Source organism: Leptodactylus fuscus, chromosome 5 (assembly GCF_031893055.1).
Source record: "Leptodactylus fuscus isolate aLepFus1 chromosome 5, aLepFus1.hap2, whole genome shotgun sequence".
Taxonomy (NCBI): Eukaryota; Metazoa; Chordata; class Amphibia; order Anura; family Leptodactylidae; genus Leptodactylus; species Leptodactylus fuscus.
In genome coordinates, this window is record NC_134269.1 from 152923104 (window position 1) to 152949393 (window position 26290).

The 26290-nt window shown below is 37.8% G+C and overlaps 1 protein-coding gene across 1 annotated transcript in view; it reads right to left on the bottom strand.

The window, feature by feature from the left end:
* Positions 1 to 1245: 1245 nt before the first annotated feature.
* Positions 1246 to 26290, bottom strand: part of LRRIQ1 (leucine rich repeats and IQ motif containing 1) — a 98301-nt gene continuing 73256 nt past the window's right edge. The window contains exons 24-27 of the mRNA XM_075274542.1: positions 6796 to 6922; positions 5612 to 5672; positions 3924 to 4047; positions 1246 to 1376 (exon numbers count right to left, since the gene is read on the bottom strand). Coding sequence (XP_075130643.1) covers positions 1246 to 1376; positions 3924 to 4047; positions 5612 to 5672; positions 6796 to 6922 — 443 coding nt within the window. The remainder of the gene's footprint in view (positions 1377 to 3923; positions 4048 to 5611; positions 5673 to 6795; positions 6923 to 26290) is intronic.

Below are 26290 nucleotides of genomic sequence, written 5' to 3' on the forward strand. Positions count from 1 at the left end.
TGTTCGCTCATCTCTACTATTCACCAGTATCACTTCAACTGTGGTTGCCTTAAATGAATTTGTCATATAAGAAGCCTGAACACTCTTACTGCTGTCTACACAGTAAAGCAAAATCTAACCTATCACACCTTTTTCCCCATGATTCATAGGTGTGAACCAAAAATCTCAGAATATGATGCAGTGAGTTCATTTCATATAGCAGAGTTCAGTCCAGGTAATATGCCAAAGTATTTTCCTTTTAATGGTCTCCCTCAATAATGTTTTTTTTTACATTTTCTATAATGACTGACCTGAATTTCTTACAGCAGTGGTTCCGAAACTGTGGGTCGTGACCAGCATTATACTGTGAGGGGCCATTGTGGAGTAATATACTGTGAGGGGAGAATACTGTGTGAAGCCACTGTGGAGCATTATACTGTGAGGGCTTTGAGGGGCATTTTATACTTTGTGGGGAGCATTACACACCGTGGAGAATTATAATGTGTGAAGACACTGTGGAGCATGTTATATTGTGTGAGGTATTATACTGTGTGTGGTGCACACCGGAATATTATATGTACTGTGTTGAGGCCATGGGACAGGAAACCAAGATACATCAGAGAGGAAGAGTACTCACATACTTTGATGGCATGCCCCAAAATTCCTGATGACAGAGTAGAATAAAGGGCAGGACATTACTAAAAGGCAAAATAAGAGGAAGAATACAGTGGAATAAGAAGCAGCTTAAAGGAGGAGACATTTATATTTCAAATGCGACTAAGAAGAGGGGGGTTCCTGGCAAGATTCTTGTCCAAAAGTTAGTGTCACCTTCAAAAATTTTGGGAACCCCTGGCTTAGAGTAACGATACCTTGACATTCTCCAAATTTGTGTTCACTTTATTCTGCTTTGGAAATGAAAGCATCATTAAGGTCCAATATTTTCTTTCTCTAAATGTCAGTCAAATCCAACAGGGAAGTATAAAGCTCAATAAAAAACTATTGATTACAAAGAATGAAATAGGTATGTATTTAAAAACTATACAGCTTGCTTAAAAAATTTACAATTTATTCACATACAAACACCAACTAATATATTTATATGTGTGTGGAACATTAATTCAAGAGAAACCAACATTCGATGGATGTCTAAACAGTATTGACTGGCACTATAAAATATACAAGATAATGCTTCATATTTATAGTATTCTTTCCACTTTATTGCATTAAAATAATTTAACGTCTTAAGAATATATAAAATAAAACTATTTAATTGGCTTTTCCTTTCTTTTTTCCTCCTCCCCAACCACCACTGAATTGAAGTGGGTTGTCTCTAAATGAGATTCGTTCCTTCCGCAGAGGTCCAGATTTAGTTTTCTCTGGTGCAAATAAATTTCTGTCTAAAGAGCAAAAAAATGTAGAAATATATTAACACATTGAAATAAAGAGACAGAGCTAAAAAATTGGCACTGGTATCTAACAACATTTCACCAAGAACAATCACTTCCAGATGATGGCACTAATCCAGGCAACGCAGTTTCGGGCAAATAGCCAAATGAGCTAAAATATATTAGCTAAATGGAATGTAGGTATCTATTGACAGCCGGGCAGAAGATAAATGTTATGTGTCAGGCCCTGTAATAACTGGCCATGTCTCATAAATAAGCTTTATTTAAGCAACTAAGCAACACAACAATGTCATACTTTACAGAAGAAAAATGGATGCGGGAATAGTGAAGAAAACGTCAAGACTCTTCAAGTGAGTCAGTGCAGTACTTTACAACATGCAGAAGGTTCTATACGCTGCATGGCAGTAGAACATTACTGTAGCTTGACGCCCCTTAGGGCCCGTTCAGACATCAGAAAGTGAGGATGAACTGAAGTCGAATTCCACTTCAGATTATTATTATTTTTTTTAATGATTTTTTGGCCCTCTAGCTCCCCAGACTGGAAAGCCCAAGCAAAGCTTCAGCTTTTCTTTGCAGATTAAAGTCACTAATTAGCTTCAGATGATCTGAGGATGATCAGCTGCAGAATCCTTGGCAAGGGGGAGCAGTACGATTATATTTTTAGATTCCTGATCCAATCAGGGAAAATTTTTGTGCTGATTTTAAGATGAAATCGGCCTTAAAGGAGTTTTCCTGCCAATTTTAAGCTCAGTTAGTGCTATTAGTGGGTTCATAAGTGCCCACAGTTTTGAGTGATTTCTGGTTTTCTCTGAGAGAGAATTCCTGGCATCTTCTGCATTTGTTTACTTAGTGTAGCTTCCTCTGCTTCTATCCTACAACTACTCTAATGCTTTGCTCCCCCCCTCCTTCTCTCACTCCCTCACCCTGACACATACTCCCTGTCTCCCTAGCTAGCCCACCCTCTACTAGCCCTTCCCAACTAACTCAGCTCACCCCTCCTCTTCCCCCTCAACCCCACCATACTTACCTGTCTTCTTGTCTCCTCCTCTTCTTGACATCTGCCTGAAGCAGAGGAGATGTTGGCTCTGCGCTGCAGGCCTCCGACACTGCCTGAAGCAGGACCCAACGTCACTTACGGGAGTGACGTCACGGCTCAGCTCTGAACCAGAAGCAAGAGAAGCTAGGTAAGTATTATGTGCCAGCTTCCTAGGCACTATTGCACATGTGTGAGGAGTTGGCACACAGCTGGATGACGCGCAGGCCCGGATCCAGAGGAGATGGCAAGTAAAATGGGGCTGGCGGGTGAGGCTTTTAGGCTGACATAACGGGTCAGCATATGGATTATAGTGATGACCTGTTACATCAGCGAAAAGGTAAAAAACTTTATATGTAGGTCACATGGCCCACATATATTACTCAAAAACTATAGAATATGGAATAAAAGGATATATTAGAAAGTTGGAGGGATGAGCATGGAGCACTTAGAATTTTTTTTATTTATCAGGGACAATCTCTTTAAAATCAGTGGCAAATTATGTCATATGAAATTATCCATAAAGCGAATGGGAGCAAAGCTGCAGTAACGTTAGTAACATAGCACATGCAATATTCTATGTACAGGACCGGCAGCAGTCTCAAACAGCTGATTAGAGATGAGCGAGTAGTGTTCGATCGAGTAGGTGTTCGATCGAATACTACGGTATTCGAAATACTCGTACTCGACCGAACACTACTAGCTGTTCGAAGTTTAAGGTTCGATGCAGAACCAGTGTTGATGGGCAGAATGCTACACATTCTGCCCATCAACGCTGGTTCTTCTCTTACCTTTCCGAAGTCTTCTCTACGCTGCGTCCCCCTGAAACGAGCATTTACCCCCATAGACTATAATGGGGTTCGAAATCCGTTCGAACAGTTGAACAGTGTGCGGCTGTTCGAATCGGATTTCGAACCTCGGACATTTTAGTGTTCGTTCATCTCTACAGCTGATCAGTGTTCGCTATTTTTGCTGTCCAAGAACAGAAACCTAGATGCAGATATGAACCTAACCATAGATGTATCCCTTTATAGATTTGTCCATTTGTAGCGCATGCTATAGACACTTGTATCAAGTAGCAAAGAGAAAATTTTTAATCCCAATTTACAATTTGCTTTGGACCTTTCAGGTCTGCATACCTGTCTGTTTTAGTTAACATTTAATATCAATAATTTCCCATAAAATAACAATTCTACCCCATTAAACTGTACTTGTCTTATCCTACCTGGGAACTGTATTAAAAAATTGACAACTGAGTTTCCCATTCACCTCAGCAGGCTATGTCCATACACAGCATGACACTGTCAGCATTGACTGGATAGAGTTAACATGTGTAGAGACAAAGGTAAAACCTGCTGTCAATTTATATAAGTTACCATGAGGTATAACTGAGGGTTTAATGCAAGATGCTCCAGAATTATATCATCACAAGCTTATTATGTCTCACATCTACTATATCAAACAGTTAGATTTTCTCATGCTTAGCACATAAACATATTACTTACTAGAAGATGTCCCAGAACTTCTTTGGGTTTTTAATTTTTCTTCTCTGTTCTGAGATAATGCACTGGCAGATTTCACAGATAATAGATCTAAATCATCAGCTTCTTTGCTTAAAGGACTATTAGTCTAAAAGTTGTAACAAAACAAGCAGTGCTTACTCATCCAAGTCCATATATCATACCAATAACTGAAGTATATACTGTGCAGAGGTCACTTAGAAACCAGGTCATTTCATGCATAGTCATATTAATGTCTGAAGAATATGTCCACCTCTGAACTCAATTCCAAAGCTATTTGGAGTCTAATTCATAGAAAGAGTTGAGTGGCTTTGTGAATACATTTTGTTATTATTTTGCTCTGGACTTTACTTACATGTATTGTAATCCAGAATTGCCATTGTTAGAAAATCCAGTCAACAAACTCGGCAGACACATTCCCAATAGCTCGGGTGAGCTTCTACAAGGGAGCTGGATAGGTAGATTTTTCTATGTGGGATTATTCCTCAAGGTTTGCCACATCAAATAAATGACATAATTATGGATAGAGGACTGCTTGGTGGTGGTCTGACTGTTGAGACCGCCACCAATCCTGATAACAGGTTTTTTTTTACCCCCACTGTGAATACAGCCAGAGGAAATGCTGATGGACCCCTGTTGGGTGGGGGCACTGGAGCTAGCTGCTGTACTGTGTCTATCTCTGGCACTTCTGCATCCAACAGAAGTCTAGCCAATTTTTATACGGCTAAATTCATAATAGCGGTAAAAATATACCCCATTTTCAGGATCGATAGAGTCTCAGCAGTTAGATCTTTTATCCTAAGACATAACCACTTAAAGGGGTTTTCCCATCTCACTGTTTCAGCAGTTTGCCTTATGTCCCTTTATCTCACATCCTGTATTTCTCCGGCCTCCCTGTCTCGCTGAATGTGACACTGAGGTATCACAATACTTATGCAGATCAGAGCTGATTGTCCTGCCGGCAGAGCTGAGTGACATCACTTGTCCTATCTCACAGGACCATGGTTATGGAAACGCTGTGTAAGCAATGGGAGGAATAAGTTCACATAGCAGGCAAATAAAGCAGTATTTCTAAAGCAATATATTTAGGAAAAGGATTCTTAAGATAGGAATACCCCTTTAAATATTGGCTTCAGATTCCTACCTATTTCCAGGACAGGTTTGAAAATAGAGTAGTGATCTGGATGGTTATTATAGGTTACACAGACTATGCTGTTAGCACTGTTTTTAATGAAAGTGATCACTATCTTATCACTTTTCTCATACATGTTTTGGCGCAAACATTTATGATATTATCAGACATACATAAAAGAAAAAAAATGAAATACCATAAAACCTTGAGCCAAAACAGAGTGTAATATCTAACAATAATAAGGGAGGCATGAATAATCAGCATGTTAGCTGTATCTCAGCGTTCTGGTTCTTGATGTGAACCATGCCAGCATCACCAGTAATCTACACAGCATATTAACAAACACCTTGATGCAATTACAGATCTATTATTTATGGTTTGCCATCTACAATGACTACTATCACAGACAGCTCTGTGGTGTGTTTAACACATGGCCATTAATTGTATGTAAATGTATTCAGAGTATTTATTCAGAATATTTAGCGGTTAAGATAGAATCGCATAATAATCCCTCAGGGAAAAATAGGGGATAATATCTTACCACAAGCTGGACACGTCTTCCATTCAGAACATCATGGTTTAATTCAGGCAAGAAACGCTTACTGCTATAGAAGAACAGAAAATCATATAAAGCTTTTTTTCTTTCTTTACCAGGTAGAGGAAAGTAGGATTGCATTTTACAAGACAAATTTCTATGTATACTCTCAAATTCTAATACTTGTGTGAGTGACGACTATGTAGGCTTGTGGTCTACACGTGGTTTGTGGGAACTTGGATAAACCATGCAAGCTGTTTAAGCACAGGGTGTATGACTACAGGGAGTAGTACATAACAGAAAGCCATATTTTATAGCGTAATAGTTAATTAAACCGTTATATTTATTCAATGTGGCATTTCTAGCAGCTGTAGTAGTGTGATTGTAAATAGAGTTCACATCGCTGGCCTCCACTGGTACAATGAAAAGTACATCTTAAGAAAATCGTTTTAGCATGATCACTGCATTGTTGACCATTATTTTTTGTCTACAGGCTTTGTTCACACTACAGTTGGTGTGTATGTTTGCCCTACATTGTGTAAAAATTGTATATCCCTACAATTGCAGGGTTCAATTAAAGGCATGGTTAGACAAATATATATATATATCCCGCAGTCAACAGAGGACCAAACATGAATAGTGAATGGTATTTACCCTAAGGGTCCATTCACACCACACCACACCACAGTCAATGGGAGACTTTTTTTTCAGTGCTGAAATTCCACATCAAATTCCTCACCATTTTCTTCCGTGTGAATGGACCCTAATAATTCACACTCTGCTTGAGTCGCCACAGGTCTCTACTTCATGGTCTCTCTCAACTGTTCTCTTTATTACTATATGAAGTGATGACCCCCTGTAGTCAGTTATAGTCTTGCCAGGTATTTCGAGTGTGTTGAGACACCAGAAAGGCCCAAGTATAATAAAAGCAGGAATCTTAGAGGGTAAGTCCAAACTTTTTAGGTTAGGTCCCCCATCGTGATTGTTTCTCATAATATTTTAATTTAAATTCAAAAACCTTTTTAAAAGACTGGATGCCCTAAAATAATTTGGGGTAATATTCAAACTCCCTTATATAATACACAACTGAAAAGTGATCTGATCCCAAAGACATTGACATAAGCAACTAAACTGTATGAGGCTCTGTATCCTGTGCCATCAATTCATTTGTATAATAATAATGCCATTACCATCTTGATGTTGAATGAATTGAAGCTGTGTCGCCACATTGCGTATGAAGCCACTGATAAGTAAGTTCTCTGCTTCTTGCTAATGCTTCTGATGGAAGTTCCTTCATATGGCATAATTCTTCTTTTACTGTGAAAAAAACACAAAATTAATAAAACATCTTGAATTTTTTTTAATACACTATATATATATACAGTCCTATGAAAAAGTTTGGGCACCCCTATTAATCTTAATCATTTTTTGTTCTAAATATTTTGGTGTTTGCAGCAGCCATTTCAGTTTGATATATCTAATAACTGATGGACACAGTAATATTTCAGGATTGAAATGAGGTTTATTGTACTAACAGAAAATGTGCAATATGCATTAAACCAAAATTTGACCGGTGCAAAAGTATGGGCACCCTTATCATTTTATTGATTTGAATTCCCCTAACTACTTTTTACTGACTTACTGAAGCACAAAATTGGTTCTGTAACCTCAGTGAGCTTTGAACTTCATAGCCAGATGTATCCAATCATAAGAAAAGGTATTTAAGGTGGCCAATTGCAAGTTGATCTCCTATTTGAATCTCCTCTGAAGAGTGGCATCATGGGCTACTCAAAACAACTCTCAAATGATCTGAAAACAAAGATTGTTCAACATAGTTGTTCAGGGGAAGGATACAAAACGTTGTCTCAGAGATTTAACCTGTCAGTTTCCACTGTGAGGAACATAGTAAGGAAATGGAAGACCACAGGGACAGTTCTTGTTAAGCCCAGTGGCAGGCCAAGAAAAATATCAGAAAGGCAGAGAAGAAGAATGGTGAGAACAGTCAAGGACAATCCACAGACCACCTCCAAAGAGCTGCAGCATCATCTTGCTGCAGATGGTGTCACTGTGCATCGGTCAACTATACAGCGCACTTTGCACAAATAGAAGCTGTATGGGAGAGTAATGAGAAAGAAGCCGTTTCTGCACGTACGCCACAAATAGAGTTGCCTGAGGTATGAAAAAGCACATTTGGACAAGGCAGCTTCATTTTGGAAACAAAAATTGAGTTGTTTGGTTATAAAAAAAAGGCGTTATGCATGGCGTCCAAAAAGAAACAGCATTCCAAGAAAAACACATGCTACCCACTGTAAAATTTGGTGGAGGTTCCATCATGCTTTGGGGCTGTGTGGCCAATGCCGGCATCGGGAATCTTGTTAAAGTTGAGAGTCGCATGGATTCCACTCAGTATCAGCAGATTCTTGAGAATAATGTTCAAGAATCAGTGACGAAGTTGAAGTTACGCCGGGGATGGATATTTCAGCAAGACAATGATCCAAAACACCGCTCCAAATCCTCAGGCATTCATGCAGAGGAACAATTACAATGTTCTGGAATGGCCATCCCAGTCCCCAGACCTGAATATCATTGAACATCTGTGGGATGATTTGAAGCGGGCTGTCCATGCTCGGCGACCATCTAACTTAACTGAACTTGAATTGTTTGTCCAAAATACCTTTATCCAGGATCCAGGAACTGATTAAAAGCTACAGGAAGCGACTAGAGGCTGTTATCTTTGCAAAAGGAGGATCTACTAAATATTAATGTCACTTTTCTGTTGAGGTGCCCATACTTTTGCACCGGTCAAATTTTGGTTTAATGCATATTGCACATTTTCTGTTAGTACAATAAACCTCATTTCAATCCTGAAATATTACTGTGTCCATCAGTTATTAGATATATCAAACTGAAATGGCTGTTATAAACACCAAAATATTTAGAACTAAAAATGATTAAGATTAATAGGGGTGCCCAAACTTTTTCATAGGACTGTATATATATATATATATATATATATATATATATATATATATATATATATATATATAGATATATATATATAGATATATACATATACAGTATATATATACTTAAATTTAATGAATTGTTTTTTTCACCTTCTTTTCTCTAAATTGCTCATGAAAACTGGGATGTGGTCGGAATATGATGGTGTGATATAAGTAAAATAATTTAATAATAATAAATTAAATCTAAAAACACATTGCCAGCCTCACTCTCTGATGCAATTTTAAACTAAGTCATGTCATATAATCTATTTAATTTCTATATATTACTATTTATACATTAGTATGAAAGCAAGAAGATATTAGAACGATAACCGTAATGCTTCAAATGTTACTCTAATTTATTTACTTTTTTAATATTTGTGTATACAATATGTAATGTATACATGTTCTTATATTAATGTAAATTTATTTCCTAAATCCTTGAGTGATGATGAAACTTAGTTAATATGTACATGTTACCCTGTTTCCCCGAAAATAACACAGTGTCTTATATTAAATTATCTTCCGAAATATATGACCTGTCTTATTTTCGGGGGATGTCTTATGCAGCGGCAGGAGCGGAGGACAATCCGCAGTCATGCTGGTGCTTCCTTAGCGGAGCGCCGGCATGACTGCCAGTTGTAGGTGGTCAGGAGGTGAAGGTGGATGTCTTATTTTTGCGGAAACATCTGTGCATGTATTACAGACAGCGTCAGTCACTTTCCCATATAGGCCTCATGCACACAACAGTCACAAACGAACAGTCAAAAAAATAGGACATGTCCTATTTTTATCTTTTTTTTTACAGATCCATCCATGAAAATGGATGCAACACAAATGCAAAAGAAAAAAAACTGTAAAAAACAGTCATTACATTGTTTTTTTCGCTGACATTTTTACTAATGTTTGTGTGTATGAGACATGAGCGTCTACTTACTGCATCACACTATGAAAAAAATTGATTGTTTTTAACATTTCATATCTCTGTTTTTAAGCTGCCTTGGGAAAAACCATTTAACAGCCATTGCCTCAGAAGTATTAGCGAAAAGCTGAACAGTGAAATATCAGAAATAGAAACCCACATAGGAAAAAGTGAGGACCGGGGTAGTAATTACAGTAAACAAACGCTAAGGTCTGAATCAAGTTATTTGAAAGCCCGAGTCGGAAAAACAAACTCCAGTAAGATGGAGAAACCGCTTCCCAAGATTTGTAAATGCATTTGTCCTGTGGGCAAGTAGCTACTCAAAACCAGCTGCCATGACAAAATCTTTTATCCAGTGCAAAAAATAAGCTATTGTTTATTGATCAATCGGCAGATAAAGAAAAACAGAGAGATGGATATCTAGTGTGTGTTATAACCAAATGCCAATCTCTTAGATTGCTCCCAGAAATGTTGTTGCTAAAACATACAAGTAGCCAGTAATTCTGTATGGTAGATTTCTCTTATACCAGGGTCGCAGATTTCATGTGAAAAATATTCTAAACAAATGTCTCAGCACTTACACTCCGCAGGGGAAAAGAACTCAAAATCACTGTCAAGTCATCCATAATATTTTTAGGATACAAGAAATATATTCTGGCTAATTTTGCAAAATTGATAATTATAAATAAAATTACCTGTAATTACATATTATAAATAATAAAATATAAGCTTCATGTTTTTATAAACGATACATAATAAACATGTCATATAAAAGGACGCACACGGGAGAAATAACTAGATTAGCATTCAAATAGTGTAAAGTCTTGCTCACACAGAGAAAATAGATCAGTTTACGGGCCCAAAGTGATTTTTCTTACTGATTTCCTATCCACAGTACAGGACATCTACAGTATATATAATCTGGTGGGGTTCGACACTGGGACCCTGAACAGATCAGCTTTTCTAGCAGCCTTCAGGTGCCAGGAGCTGCTAATGAACAAGAAGCCCATACAACATGTAAGGAGCCATTCACACGGAGGAACATGGTGAGAAATATGGTGTGGAAATTCAGTATTGAAAAAATTGCCTCCCAATGGGTTCCCAGCAGAAAAAGGAACCCATTGAAGTCAATGGGAGGCATTTTTTTTCAGCGCTGAAATGCCACACCAAATTCCTCACCATTTTCCTCTGTGTGAATGGACCCTAATAGGTGCAGGGTAGCAGCCCCATCCCCTACATAGCAGTGGTTCCAGGGAATTGCAGTGCCGCTCCAATTACTTGAATAGGAGCAGTATTGCATGCATTCTCTATCCGCTAGCAGCTTCTGGCACCTGATCTGTTCAGGGCCTGGGTGTTAGACCCCAACAGATCATAAACTGATGATCTACCCTGTGGATAGGTCATCAGTATGAAAAATCAGTATGGGTCTGGAAAACCCCTTTAAGTAGATGTTTTGCCATATTCCAGTATTTTGCTACTTTGATTACATGCAGTTTCAATATTTTATTCTCCATTTTATTCTATCAATATTTTCTCCAGTGTTACAGATACAAGTACAAATATGTAACAAAAATAATATACAAAAATGATGTTGAACCCATATTATCCTGGATGGGGAAAGTACAGCTGTGATATGGAACTTCGTGGAATAGTCTGCATATTAAGAAATTCCAAATGTGTCTACAGTCTACACTATACAGTGAGAGCACATATAGAAAGATGTATATATGCAGTTCAATACAATAATATTGGGCTGCTAAATCAGAATCTATTATATATGGATAGTTAGCAAGTCAGCTTATCACTAGGATATGCAACTACATAATAATCATGGAGGTCCAACTGCATGAACCAACTCATAGTGTCAGAATAAAGATAACGTTACTCCTGTATCTTTCCAGCAGAGCACCTGTCATTATGTAGACCCTTCAGTATAATAACCAGTGGGGGTTCCAAATGTCAGACCATGCACATCAACCACAACATTACCTTTATGTCTATGTTACAGAAACGCAAGTGGCAAATCTTGACCCTACAATTAACAATATAAATCTAAGTTTCCTTGCCCTCCCATATGACCAAGTAGGATATTCTATAACTAAATTTAGGTAATAAAAGAACCTTCATAACAACAAAGTATATCCTTCACTACACTGAACAAAAAGGTATTAAATAATAAATGTCACAAACCATTTCTATGCGCACCAGACATTCTTCAGTTACATACAAGGACAAGGATAGAACTGTCAGGAATTCGCTCTGGAAAGTTCTCTATATCTGACTGTATGCCAGTAAGGGATAATCAATACCACCCGGACCCTTGGATAGATACGCAGCTCCATACACAACATGGACTGATCTCTATAGTGTAAGAAAAGTCATGTATATAATACATGAACAGCTGAATGGTTTCGGGACAATCATTCTGTCTATTCTGGCTTGTATGGTAATGCTATTGTTAGTGCAGTGAATTGTGCAGCAGAACAGACCACATTGAGGGAGAAGGATACAGTATTATTATTACTTATACATGAAATGGAAATTAAGAACAAGCCATAAAGTAATTGCTGAGCTCTGCATAGTGGCCAACCCTTAAAAATGATTATCCCATTGAGTTTTAATGGGATTTCCTATCTTGGGATTTCTTGAACAGTATCATGCCTCATCCGGAATGTAAAATTAGAATCAGGGAGACAAAATATGGCTCGCAATGCTATGTATCCATTGTCACAATACATGTGTGTCTTTTTATTGACTCTGATTTGCCACTTTCTGATGTGTAGGAAGAGTGGAAAAAAGGTCGGGTCATTGGGTCACAAAGAGAGTAAGTGGCTGCACACAGACTGAAGATTACTCGATGTGATAGCATGCTGGCAATCTGCAGACAGTGACAGAAGAAGAATTCCAAGGAAGCGTGCCAGAATAGCTTAGACATTTGTGAGAAGGATGAACTAAGCCAATAATATCACATGTGCTATGTCCAGCTGGACTACAAAGTAAATGGTGTATATACTTGACTGGATATACTGTAAATACTGATATCTGATTGGCTGCAAAATGGTAAACCAGACCAAATCTCCTCAATACTAGTTGTTTCCTATCACATGTGTTCATTATTTCAGCATATAAACATACTTGTCAGAAGAAGCCATCAAGTGAATGTGTTAGTGTCCAAAACCATTACAGCGTAATAAGTTACTCTGTATACCACACAACGCAACTAGTACAACACAATCACTTCCAAGTATTCACCAAAAGCCTAATATCTAAGCAGATATCTGTTTCAGACGAAGAACAAACATAAAGGGGACTAATATAATACTTTCACATATTTTCCAAAATGAGTGCTAAATCTGATATCTTTCAATGTGCAATAACTATTTGTTGCATGCATGAACCATACGTACTATAGAGACAGCGCACATGGCTGCTGGAATTCTCTCTCTAGAGGAACTACTTTTATTTATTATGTAGATTGAGAGCCCCATATAGGGATCACAATGTACTTTTTTTTTCCTATCAGTATGTCTTTTCGTAGAATGGGAGGAAATCCATGCAAACACGGGGAGAACATATAAACTCCTTGCAGATGATGTTCCTGGTGGGATTCAATCCCAGGACGCCAGTGCTGCAAGGCTGCACTGCTAACCACTGAGCCACCGTGTTGCCCCAGAGGAACTGTATTTATTGTAAGTAGGTTGTGGACTTGGCCATAGGATCAAAGAACGGGGTGAAGAATGGAACGCGTTTCACGCCTTACTATAACACATAGTGCAACCAGAATATAGGGCCAATTCTGATAAGTGCTATGAATCTCATTCTTGACTGTGTAACCCTCTTTGTGCAAGATTTCTTACCTTTTATGGCCTGTGCTACAGCCGTCAAGGCTTTTCAGGTAATGTAGTATAAGATAAATGAAAAAAACAAAGGTAACCAGGAAAATATTAGGAGTCAAATACTGATGTCCATATACCAAGAATATTGAGCAGTAAGGAATGTGAAAATCAATAACCAAAGAATATTGGATAACTTCAGAGGATGAAAAGAATAAGGTGTGCTGACATTGTGCAGCGTCTTACAAATTACATTCTTATTACACAACTTCCAATTTTGTGAACATTTAAAGGAACGTATAAGGAGCGGTACAGTCAATTTCATCAGATAGATTTTTTTCTCAACCGCATTAATAAGTATTGGCTTAAGTGTTCCCATGGCTTCTGAGAAAAGGAAAGTGATGTATTACCAAGTCAGCGGACCCTTAAGTGTCAGTCAGAGCCTTTCCCGTAGTAATTTAACAAGCACTTTCACCCTGAAGACATGTTTACATAACACTTTAATTGATGACCAAGTGAGTAGCTGTTCAATAGGACTTGTCCTCTTACATAAGATCATCAATGATATACTCATAGTGTAGCGTCTGTATAATGGATCAATTAAAAACAAGTAATGAGTAGTAGTAAACTTAATTGGGCTGTGAGTATAGGCTGCTAATAGTGTAAACTGTAACAGTTAATGTGTAACCAATTAACTTTTAACGATTTACAGGTCCACCATTCCAGCAGCAGCGGCCTGGTCACTACTGCCATCCATCTATAGGAACGTCTTTTGGTGACATTTCATTTCTGTCCAGGTCACCACTATACCCAATCACTGGCTTCAGCAGTGACCTATACACAAATGGCACAAGACCGACTGGTCTCTGTAGTGATATGCTGTTTGTATACAGCACACCACTATGGCCAGTGATTGGTTATTATGGTGACCTGACCAGAAACCGAACGTCACAACAAGATGTTATCAAGGTCTGGCAACAAGAATGACCAGACTGCTACAACTAGAAACTACAACCTGTACGTTAACGGTTTTTTTTTTTTTTTAACTTACTCTGTTTGCATCCTACAGCTAAACCCCTTTAACAACAATTATCATGGCAGTTGTAAAGATACAGCACATATATAAAAATTAGAAGCGCACAGCAGGATATTGAGCGGTCACCCTAAATTTGTATTAAGAATCGAAAGATGTATTAGAGATATCATAAATTTATATAAAGCTTATATAATAATAATAATAATAATAATAATAATAATAATAATATTTTTATGTATATAGCGCCAACATATTCCACAGCACTGGATAATTTGTAAGGTTCAAGTACAGGCAAAAAGATACATTACAAAGAATTAGTCACTTCACACAATGGGACTGAGGGCCCTACTCGCAAGTGCTTACAATCTATGAGGTAGAGGGGGCGACATAAGAGGTAGCAGGGGCGGCATCAGAGGTAGCATTACTTATATAGGGGTCAGACAATTTTGTAATAGAGGTTACTGTCATTACACATAAATAAAGCTGTACGAGCCGTCACCAGTCATGTCCTTTAACGTGCAGTTGGTGCCTGGACATATAAACTTAGACTGAAAGTACATCATATTGTGTGTTGTAATGTGGGAGCGGGAACAGAGGAGGGTTCATTATAGGGATTCGAATTATGGTAGGGTTTACATTAGGAATTGTGATATAAACATGAAATATACACATATTTTGTGCTTTTGCCACATAAGGCACTAATTTTAATACAAGTTATTTCTGAACATACTAAAGTCCAGAGTAGAAGATGACACTTTGTTAGACCCAGCCTCAATCCACCAGAAAACTCCCCTATCTGGATGTAACTGTGGAGACAGTCTTTAGGAATTATTATTTTTTTTATAGATAATTAGATTTATATGATGAGATGTCCTTTATGTGCAATGATACAGGTTATATACATGGACATGTTTTGTATAGATGGAGTGAAGCCCTCAGAATCCTCATTTCTGTGGGGTCCAACATACCCCAGTCAGACAATGAAAACACTGCACGTCTTTTTATCTTGCTGACATAAAAAAAACATTACATATGACACTAAAGAGATACAAGAGATTCACATAAGCATAAGAGCATACAATTTGTATACATCTTCCAGACTGACCGAGCTTTGTGTGAAGTTACGCACTTGAGAAAGGGCAGGTGTGCCCGAAACGCGGCGATTTTTTAGCGTTGTGCATCATTGTCTTTTTTGAATAAAATCCTGTTGTGACCTGAGAGCGCCGTCTTTCCATTTTCATTGAAAACTCTATCTTCCCTGGCCTTGGCCGGTGTCCATCAGACGTGCTGCCTCCTCCACCTGACGGTAAACCCCAAACGTAGTTGTGAGCGATTGTCACAACCTTATCAGGTGAGAGGCCATTTGGTCCTTTTAAATCTTCTGGTTATTTCCACCAAAATTTATCAGACATTCTACACTATATAGTGTGCTCGGTGTCTCTTTTGTTTTTTATCACATAAGCATAAGGGACACCAAACTCACAAAATACATTACAATAATATATACGATTGTATGTATGAACGTAATGTCACAAGGACCAAAATTTAGGGAATGCGGTACGTCTTCAAACAGTTGATCTATAGGGTTCCAGGGTGTCAGACCCCCACTGGTCTTCAGCTGATGACCCATCCTAAGAATAAGCCTTCAATAAGTTCTGGAAAGCCCCTTTAGGCCGGGGCCCCACGTTGCAAAAACACAGCATTTTGGTTGTGGTCCTTGCAAAATGGATGGGATTCTGGCTAACTGCAGTGGAAATGCTTCGATTTGGAAAAACGCTGGTGCTTTTGCAAATCGCAGCATGTCAATTAAACCTACACTGGTGGTTTCCGTATAGTTATAATGGAAGGAAGCAGAAAATCTGCAGAGGAAAACTCTGTGGACTTTCTGTGAAAAGTGCTGCAGGAAAAAACGTGATGTGTTTCTGCACTTTTTGGCTAAACTATGGCACAGAACTTCATCTTGACTTTTTCAATAGATATTCAGTGTCAGTTTAACTTTACTACATCTGCAAAATAAAAAAAATAAATATGTCTCTTTACTAAAAAACTATTAAAAGATTACACTTCTGAGTTTATAAAATGCAGGACACATTGTATATTCCTATTCAGATTTGTTTATTTTAAATGTTAAAATCTACTTCCAATACCTTTTGAGGTAAAGAAGGAAACTTTGCTAAAAAGCAGGAGTCATGCCTATTATCTGCAGCTCTCAAGGGTATCATGTAATCTGAGGTCACAATCGAGGCAACAGAAGCAATGTCACAATATCAGAGAATGGGCCAATTCAGGGCTCCCCTGGACAGACTGAAAGGTCAGGTCTTATGGCACATAATTGTATTAGAAAACAGCTCTGTGCACACTTTTAGAAATGTCATCTGAACAAACAAGACAGGGTCATTTGCAGGTTAAATTAGATCAATCTATTCCTTTGTAAAAGTTGCTAGCCATTCATTAATTGCTTTAATAAACTAGAAAGACCAGTTGCTAGTACCAAAACATTGTACTATCCAATTGCATACTGGGATGACACAAAAACATATGGATTTTTAAAAAAATTTGTACAAAAATCCTGCAAAAAAACAGAGAATGCTAATCTTTGATTGATGACCTTCCCAAATCATCAATCTTTCAAGTACAGAAAGCCCCTTTTAAAATGCACTGTAAGGTAGGGTTCACACTTCCGTTGGTGTCCACTCAGAAGGTGTCTGTTTTAAAAAAAATTGGACATCTATCAAAGCTGATGGCTATCAGTTACTATCTGTTATATGTCCTTTGCCCATAGACTTCAATGTCAAAAAAATAAGACACTTCCTGTCCATTTTTTCAAACGGACAGAGAAGTCCTGCATGTAGGATTTTTTTTGTCCGCTAGATAAAACGGACATGGTTGTAAACGGACACTAAAGGACACAAGATAAAATGCTGTTGAAATGAATGGAAATTCCAAACGGGCTAACTAGTGTCCGTTGCTAAAATCTTGTACGGACAATAGCCACGTACAGTGCTGAGCGGACACCAACTGTACAGTGAACGTCCCTTTACTCAATTCTAAAAACTGCACATTGGGTGGAATTTATCAACTCCTCTACACCAGTTTCCTGACATAGATGAGTGACATTGTGGTGCACTTTTGGTGCAAAAAAGGCACTTGAATCAAATGTAATGTTGTGTCGTGATAAATTCCACTCAGTGTTCAGTTTTTAGAAAAAAGACTATGCCACGTCCCCTGTTCTTTGCCTCACTTACCACTTTCCATGAATGTGAAATGGCCAGTCTGGGATGCCTCAGTCCAACATATCTATTATAATTCACATCAGTTTTCTGGCTTGAGATATACAGGAAAAATATGCCAGTTCAATTCAATTCTAACCCATACATTTAAAGCACAGAATATGAGAACACAAATAAAGGTTTTAAATCCCTAATAATAATAATAATAATAATAATAATAATAATAATAATAATAATAATAATCTTAATGTTGTGTAAATAATCAATAGCACATCTGAAGAAATGATAAAAATCTCATTAGAACTGTCTTTTTGACATGGTTTACATCATGTTTGTATAAGTGCAGACCACCTAAAGCTATCTGTTAACCTTGAAACTACATAGAAGTAAATAAATATCTGCAGTATTTAATAATTTTAATGGAAGGTTCCAAAAAAAGAAAATAAATACAAAAATATACTGCACTTAGTAATCTATTTCAACAATGCGCACAGGTAAAGATAATCCTGTGCAGTGACAAATGTCATCAATTCATAAGGCTACACAGGTGTAGATCAGTTAGAAATTGTTGGATGAAAAAATGCTACAAGTCCGACTTCTTCGTTTGGCGATTTCATTTAAAGGGATAGGAATAGCCTTAAGAAAAGCTATTCTTCCCCTACCTTTAGATGTCTTCTCCGCGCCGCCGTTCTGTAGAAATACAGGTTTTCTTCGGTATGCAAATGAGTTCTCTCGCAGCATTAGGGACGCCCCTATTGCTGCGAGAGAACTCTTCAGCACTGCCTCCATCTTCTTCTGGCGCTGGCTTCAAACTTCTACACATGCGCAATTGGCTCTGCCATTGGGCCTTGGCAGAGCCGACTGCACATGCCCGCGGCCATTTTTTCTGCCAGATGGAGATTTCTCTCACAGCATTGGGGATGCCCCCAGTGTTGGTTGAGCGCTGGGGCCCGGCAACAGTACTGCGAGAGAACTCATTTGCATACTGAAGAAAACCCGGATTTCTACCAAATGGCTGTGCAAAGATGACATCTAAAGGTAGGTAGGAGAAGAATAGCCTTTCTTAAGGCTATTCCTACATGTTAGTCAGAAAAAAAAGGGTATCCAATGATAGGATCCCTTTAAAAAAAAAAAACACCTGGCAGACCCCATGTTAGTAAATGGGGTCCATCAAGGTCTATTTGTTTCCATCATTATTTCTGTCCACAGATGGACCATTCTTCTATTTTTCTGGTCCACCAGTGAACCAGAAGAATGGTCTTCCCGGCACAGATGTAAATGTAGCTTAATACATATCTAAACACAGCCTTAGCTAGGGGTGTATGATGTAATGATTTGTAGTTGTGAAAACATATTACACTATCATACTCACTAACATTCCAAGACTTTGATTTCATAATGGTAGAAAAGCCCTGAGCATAAGTGATTGCCAAGGAGCCTGATTACACCCGTTACCTTCAAGTCCAATTGTCTTGTGATCTGTCAATGTGGAAGCGGCTGCTCCTTCCCTCTCTGTTTATTATTACTACTCCCAGCTGAAGCTGCCACCCTCAGCCAGAACACAGATAAATTGCTGATTTTGCAAGTGTTTACATAATTAGAAAGCAAATTCTGTCAGATTTGTACCCAAAAAACCAAGGAAGAGGGCTGATCTGATAGCCATCTGAAGGACAGTGTATTTTATTTCATAGTTTGGCAGTCTTCCAAAAAACAAGCTTTCCCTATCAGATTAAAGGTAAATCCATTAAAATCATGTATGACTGGATATTTATACAAAAAAATTAACCTTCAGGAACAAAAATATCACACATTTAGCTATCTTTGTTTCTAGTATCAAATGTAAACACTGTAAAGGTTAATACATCTACGGACAGGGATATTGAAAAGGAGATTATTCAAGTAATCCAAAGGCACATTAAAAGGAACGATAGGGAGAAACAAAAACACACAACATGAGGGAATCCAAGTCTTTAGTATATTTTATACACACAGGATAATCTTGCATGGACGCTATAGGGCAGCACATAGTCTCTATGATCCACTTAAGGACCAGCAGGTACTCCATATTGTGCTGGTTTCAAGAGGGGGGATACATTTATAACACAGCATTAAATAAGTGGTGTATGAATCCAATATTGGATATTTTTATGTAGACTATTTACACATTGGTTTATTTTTCTTTTAGGTATACTGATCAAGAAAAAAAATGGTTGTAAACAAGGACATAGTCTTTAGCAGCTGTCTACGCCAATGGCCGCCAGATAGGTGCTATATAAGTGTATAATTCTTTGTGCAGTATATTACACTAATAACATATACAGTATATATAATATCCCCTTACAGGAGAATTGTACATAGGAGTACCTCATAGTCAGTTATGATGCAGTGAGCTCTACAGTAATGAATTGACATAACGCTTTCAATTTTCTGTCTTGTTGTCCATTTTTAATTATTATTTTACATCAGTTTGGCATAAATAAAAAAAAAATGGATGGACTCCATTCATTTATTTATTCTTTTTTAAATGTAGATTGTGAGGTGCACATAGAGCTCACAATGTACTTTTTTTTCCCCTATCAGTATGTCTTTGGAATATGGGATGGAAATCCATGCAAACACGGGGAGAACATACAAACTCCTTGCAGATGGTTTTTTACCCTTGGCGGAAATTGAACACCAGGACTCCAGCGCTGCAAGGCTGCAGTGCTAACCAGTGAGCCACCGTGTGACCCCTTGGTTTATTTTTTTATCCAATCCACTCATCCATTTTTATTGGCTGTCAAGCGGGTGCAAAGCTGTTTTGACGGATGATAAAAACTGACCCATTGACTTCTCTATCTTTCCATGGACTGTTTGTCCATGAAAACAGACATACATAGAACGTTTTCTATTTTTTAATGGTCCATTAAAAAATGGACATGTGTATGCCCTCATTGACTCCCATAGTTCTTGAAACAGATATATAATGAACATCAACAATATGTTTTGTACATATTCGTTCTTCACTGTTATGTGCATTGGACCCAAAAGGTGCCCATGGTATGTAGCAGTTAGTATCTTTCAAAAGTACTAACAAGCCGCTCGAGGTAATGTTATACTCTGGGCTCTGTAGCTTGGTATACCTTGGGTGCTGGCATTCATAAAAATGTTGCATTGACAAATACCACCAACCTAAACATTATTGCACCTAAACACTTTACAACAACAGAATTTCCAACAGGCATTAGGATTCCTTAGGAAGGACACTGCACCACACCAGTCTGCAAAAATGATTTATGGATGGTTTGAGGAACATGACAAAAAGTTCAATGCGCCACCTGGCTTCCATATGGCTTGTATCTAGAGATGAGCCGTTTCGTATAGTAAGCTCCCATAGAAATGAATGGAAGCGACCGGCACGCAGACTTAACCCCCCCCCCCCCCCCCGCGCGTGCCGGTCGCTTCCATTCATTTCTATGGGAGTGTGCTATTTGAAACGGCTGTTTCGAATAGTGCTCGCTCATCTCTACTTGTATCTCAATCTGATCAAACAGTTGTTGGATGTAAGATAAAAAACAAGAACAATTCATGGATATACCTCAAACTGGCATGCATTTCTAGGGGTAGGTGTACTACTCCCTATTGTGGAGCAGTATAATATGTATTGGAATGGTGGTTACCCCCTTCCTAACTAGCCTGGTTGTTAAATATAATTATGTTTAAAATATGTTGGATATAGGCATATGCCAAATCTACGGAAAGGTCAAATATAAAAAAAATATGTTTTTATCTTTATTTACTTAGCAGTTGGAAAATTAAAAGTAAATAAGGTAAAAATCTAATTTTTGGAAAATTTCAGGAAAGGAACAGACATCTATGCCAGTTTGCTAGTGTAGATGAGAGTAGATTTGGCACATCTTTTGGGCACTGGCTTTGCTTGGTCCTAAAGATGTTTTGCATTGTTGGTACTGTGCCCTACTAACCACTTTTTATGGAGGAGGGCAGAGAGGAGTGCAGACAATACAGTCCTAGGCCTGATAAATTTACTATAAGTCATGCCAGAGAACTGGAGTGAGTTATACCTGAAATCTACTCAAGTTTCCAACGGGTGTCGATTTCGATTCTGCTGCACAGTAGTGCTCCTAATAATATAGAAGCCAGTGTCTCTTATAAATTCAGGCACATCAGGGGTAACATAGTGGCTCAGTGGTTACTACTGTAGCCTTGCAGCGCTGAATTCCTGGGTTCAAATCCCACCAGGAACAACATTTGCAAGGAGTTTGTTTCAGTGTATATACTATGTGTAGTTATTTAACACTAAATCTTTATTTATGTTGCTTATATATCAGCATATCCAGTAATGATCTACAGACATAAGCATCATTCACATAAATCCCAGTCCCCAATGGAGCCTACAATCAAATTTCCCTATGACAAAGACACATAATGGGGCTTATTTCATAGGAAGTCAACTAACCTATGAATATACTTTGGAGTAGGGAAGAACAATGGAGTAACCCACATAACCAAGGAGAGAATAAACAATTTCCATGTATATGGACTTTGCTGGATTTGAACCCAGGGTACCAGAACTCCAGGGTACCAGAACCACAGTCTTCACCACAGTGCATTATAACAAAAACTGGATCAGTTCACTTTGGGCGCTGTCTTACTACTAGAGAACAAATTCCATTACAAGCCACTATTAGGCTCCGTTCCTACGGAGTTACACGCCGCACATTCAGACATGTATACACGTATCAGAGTGTGAGCGCTCAAAACAGATCCCATTCATTTATATGTGTGCCGGCTCACGGGCGCTACACATTGAAATCAATGGGTTGAAAAGCCTCCCATTGATTTCCATGTGTAGCGTGCGTGAGCCACCACACATTGAAATGAATGGCATCTGTTTTGAGCGCTCACACTCTGATACGTGTATACGTGTCTGAATGCACGGCGCGTTACTCCGTGGGAACAGAGCCTTAATCCACTATAGGACTACAGTGGTGAAAGAACTTGACTAATTGGAAATATGCAAAAGAAAGGAAAATCATTAATAGTGGGGCAGATTTACTTATGAATATATCACAGAATTCTAGCTTAGTTTGCAGTTTACACCACATTTGTTAATTCAGATACTTTTCACACTTCTTCTGACAAGGGACTGTGACTTATCAGAAAAAGGTTTGACTTAAGAGTCTGCCATTACCAAAATGGCTACTAAACCACTAATATGCTGTTGTAGAGGCAGTTAGCGGTATATTGAACAGACCTTTTTGTTGACAAAATGCAGTCTTGGTGATGAGAATGTCAACTTATAAGCTTTTTGGCAAATCGGGGGTGTGGCAGAGCCTGTCAGTTTTCAACTATGGTTTCTGCCAGTACTGTCTCATAACAGAAAAATTTACAGGTCCTGGAGTTCAAAAACAAGTGCTCCGGCAGGAGTGGCTGCCACACACCAAGTGGTGTTTTTTTTAGAGGCAAGATTTCACTTTGACACAAAAAAATGTATGTTAACTATGTCACCAATAGCCCATGCAAGAGTATTTAAGTGGTTTATAAGAGATGTTGGTGGTGACAGACTCCCTTTAAGATTAACATAATGAGCGAGAATTGTGGCAAATTTTCTTGCTTTACCTAAGCCAAAAAATAGGGGTGCAAACATATACTGCACCAGATGTATCATCGAGCATCAGACAAGTGATAATTTTGATAAGACTGTCTACTCTAAGTTTACACTGTCTAAATATTAGACCATATTAGTAAATCTGAGCATACGTACTAAAGAACATTTAAAACATGATTAATACAGTCCTTCGAGGGCTAAGGCTTTATTCACACATCTACTGTACACTTTGCAGATATGTGATGTCTGTAATAATCATGGACAGCACATGATCCTTCTTATTTTCCGGTTGTGCATATCTGTCATTCACATCCATGATTAACTGATCAAATTTTCCAAAAATATTCTATCGTTCACAATGTCTGTGGGTCCCTGATTTTCATAGATCTATAGACTTTAATGGACCTCCATGGTCTGCAAAATGGACCAAAATAGGGCAGATCTCCATTTCTTTTTCACGGATCAACGTTCTGTGAAACAGAGGTCTGCTTGTGCCCATTGATGTCCCACCAAAGGACTTCAGTCAAAGGACTAGTCTAAGTAGTCAAGCGCTTTTTCTGCAACCAAACTCAGCAATAGAGTTTGAATACATTGTCCATTCACTATATCAACCAGGTTGATTATGAATCTTGAGTGCTTGGCCCCGCTTTCTCGACATGGAACATGTTTGGCTTTTTTTTTTTCTTTCTTGTCCTTTTTGAAAAACCTTCAATAAAAGTTCGAGCTAAAAACCAAAACAAACAGTTCCGCAAGCAGTCCATGATTATGATGGACATCACGCATTCACCAAATCTGGATGTGTGAACAAAGCCATGCTCGGACACAGCAGAATGTGTTGTGGATTCTGATACATATCATCTTTTGCATTGTACTGGGTTGATGTATTACAAACTGGAAGAAACTGAAAACAGATATGGTATGTTTTGGCTTTGAGAATCCAAATCATGCTGTAAATTTCTCAAAATATGTGCCACAATGCCTACAGATCTAAAGCGTGTTAGCTTTTTCACCACACAATAATTTTCCATTGAACTGTTTTTCATTTTCTCTAATTATTATATTTTTTACCTATTTTTTTATGTAGTTTTATTTATATAACATTATTCTAAAGGTATATGCATACAATTAAAATGACCTATATTCATTCAGGGATTTTAGTTGAAATGACTCACAAAATTCTTGTTTTCGGGTGAAAAAAGGTTCTTCTTAAATGGGATGTCTAAGCAGGAAGGGACTCTACAAGGTGAATTAAACACATCTTTAAATCTGGCATTAATGGCATGAGGGGAAACACTGCTCTTCCATTTTATGTTATTTTATTTAAAAAACAACGTCAACCTTATGAACCTCAGCACATGACAACAGACGGCGTGTTTATTTTTAACCGTTCCGATTAAATCCAAGTGTTGAGAACACTTGGTTCAATAAGGAATTAATCCAGACTTTGTCCTCCCCCAATTAAAAAAAATCACTCAGGTTTAAATAGATTCTAAAATTATCTGTATCTTGCTCTCCCAGACCCAGGTCGTAACCTTGTTTAGGCACAGGAAATAGTTATCAGGTCATACAATGGTCAGATGAAAAAGAATGCGAATGGCCCTAACCCTGTCTTAGTGGGAGTGTGTTCAAAAGAAGCTGTCTTAAAAGGAATCAAATAAAAAAAAAAAATAATAATAATAATATGTCATAAACCTGCAACAATTACTCACATGTACTTTATTCATCTGGCCATTTTTCATTACATGGGCTCATGTCTAGGACTCTATGTAAGATTAATGGAATGTTTTGGTTGCAAGACAGTGAGATTTAAAATTACTTACAGGTTTCATCTCTCAATTTATTCTAAACTGCAAAACTGTGGCTATTACAACGTTGTCCATCTAGCCCAAGTGCACGCTACAGAAGGTCAAAGCAGTATTTTTCATATGGCTGCTCCAGTGAACTGGGTTTGCACTCTGCCAGCAGAGCAAATCTGACCCATGGAGAGCACTCCTTCAGATCAACACTGCCTCGGGCCTTACTACTTTCTCCAAGAAGTCTAACATTTCAGGCATCAAGTTGAAATTCTTCTGGAGATGATTAACCCAAACCCATGACAGATTTTTTCCAAGATATCCAACTCCTCATGTTTATTTTATCCTGGCTCTTTTTGGATGTATTGGACATAACTAACCTACTCATTTTACATGTTAAGGGGCTGGTAGAGAGCCATTTATTTCTTCAAATGAGAAAATATTTCAATGTGCAAGCCTCTATTGTTGTGTGAGCTCACACTAGATAATAAGAAACAAAGCTATACTTTGCTCTGATTCTCAAACTTCCTCTGTTTCATCACATCTTAAGATAAAGATCTTACATGTTTTTGGAAATGTATATGTTTAAGTTTTACTCGCTACATACAGAGTCAGAGCTGAACTGCTTTAATTAAAAGTTGATTGATCAAAACAAAAATTTGAGCCAAAAAAGCCCCTCCTGCTGATTCTATTTTTAACCAGATACGTATGCTTCTTCATCCAGCGACATTCATTACTATCTATACAAATAAGACAACCTTAGAGGTTTACATTACAAAAAGTAGTGGAATTTTCAGTGGCAATCTCAGAATATTAGCTATGGTATTATTGAAGCTAAGCAGACGTGACAAACTTAACTATAATGTATACTTTATACAAATATTGACAATATTTAGTAATCAGTGGATAAACCATTTTGTTCTTAATTAGTAAACAATTTTTTTTATACTCTACACAATATGGAGAGTGGTTAAAATATTGTTCAGGGCAACATTAACATGGAACAGTTATATATATATATATATATATATATATATATATATATATATATATAATAAAAATATAAAATATTATTATCAAAAAAACAAACAAACAAACAAACAAACAAACCATACAAACTAGGTTTCCCTTAGTTTCCCCATTATTGTCAATGAAGGAGTGAAGGGTGGGTAGATTCTCAGAAGATTGAATTTCCCCTTAACACCAATGGTAAACCCCCCCCAGATTTTAGTAGATTGGTTGCCTAATATATTCTGTT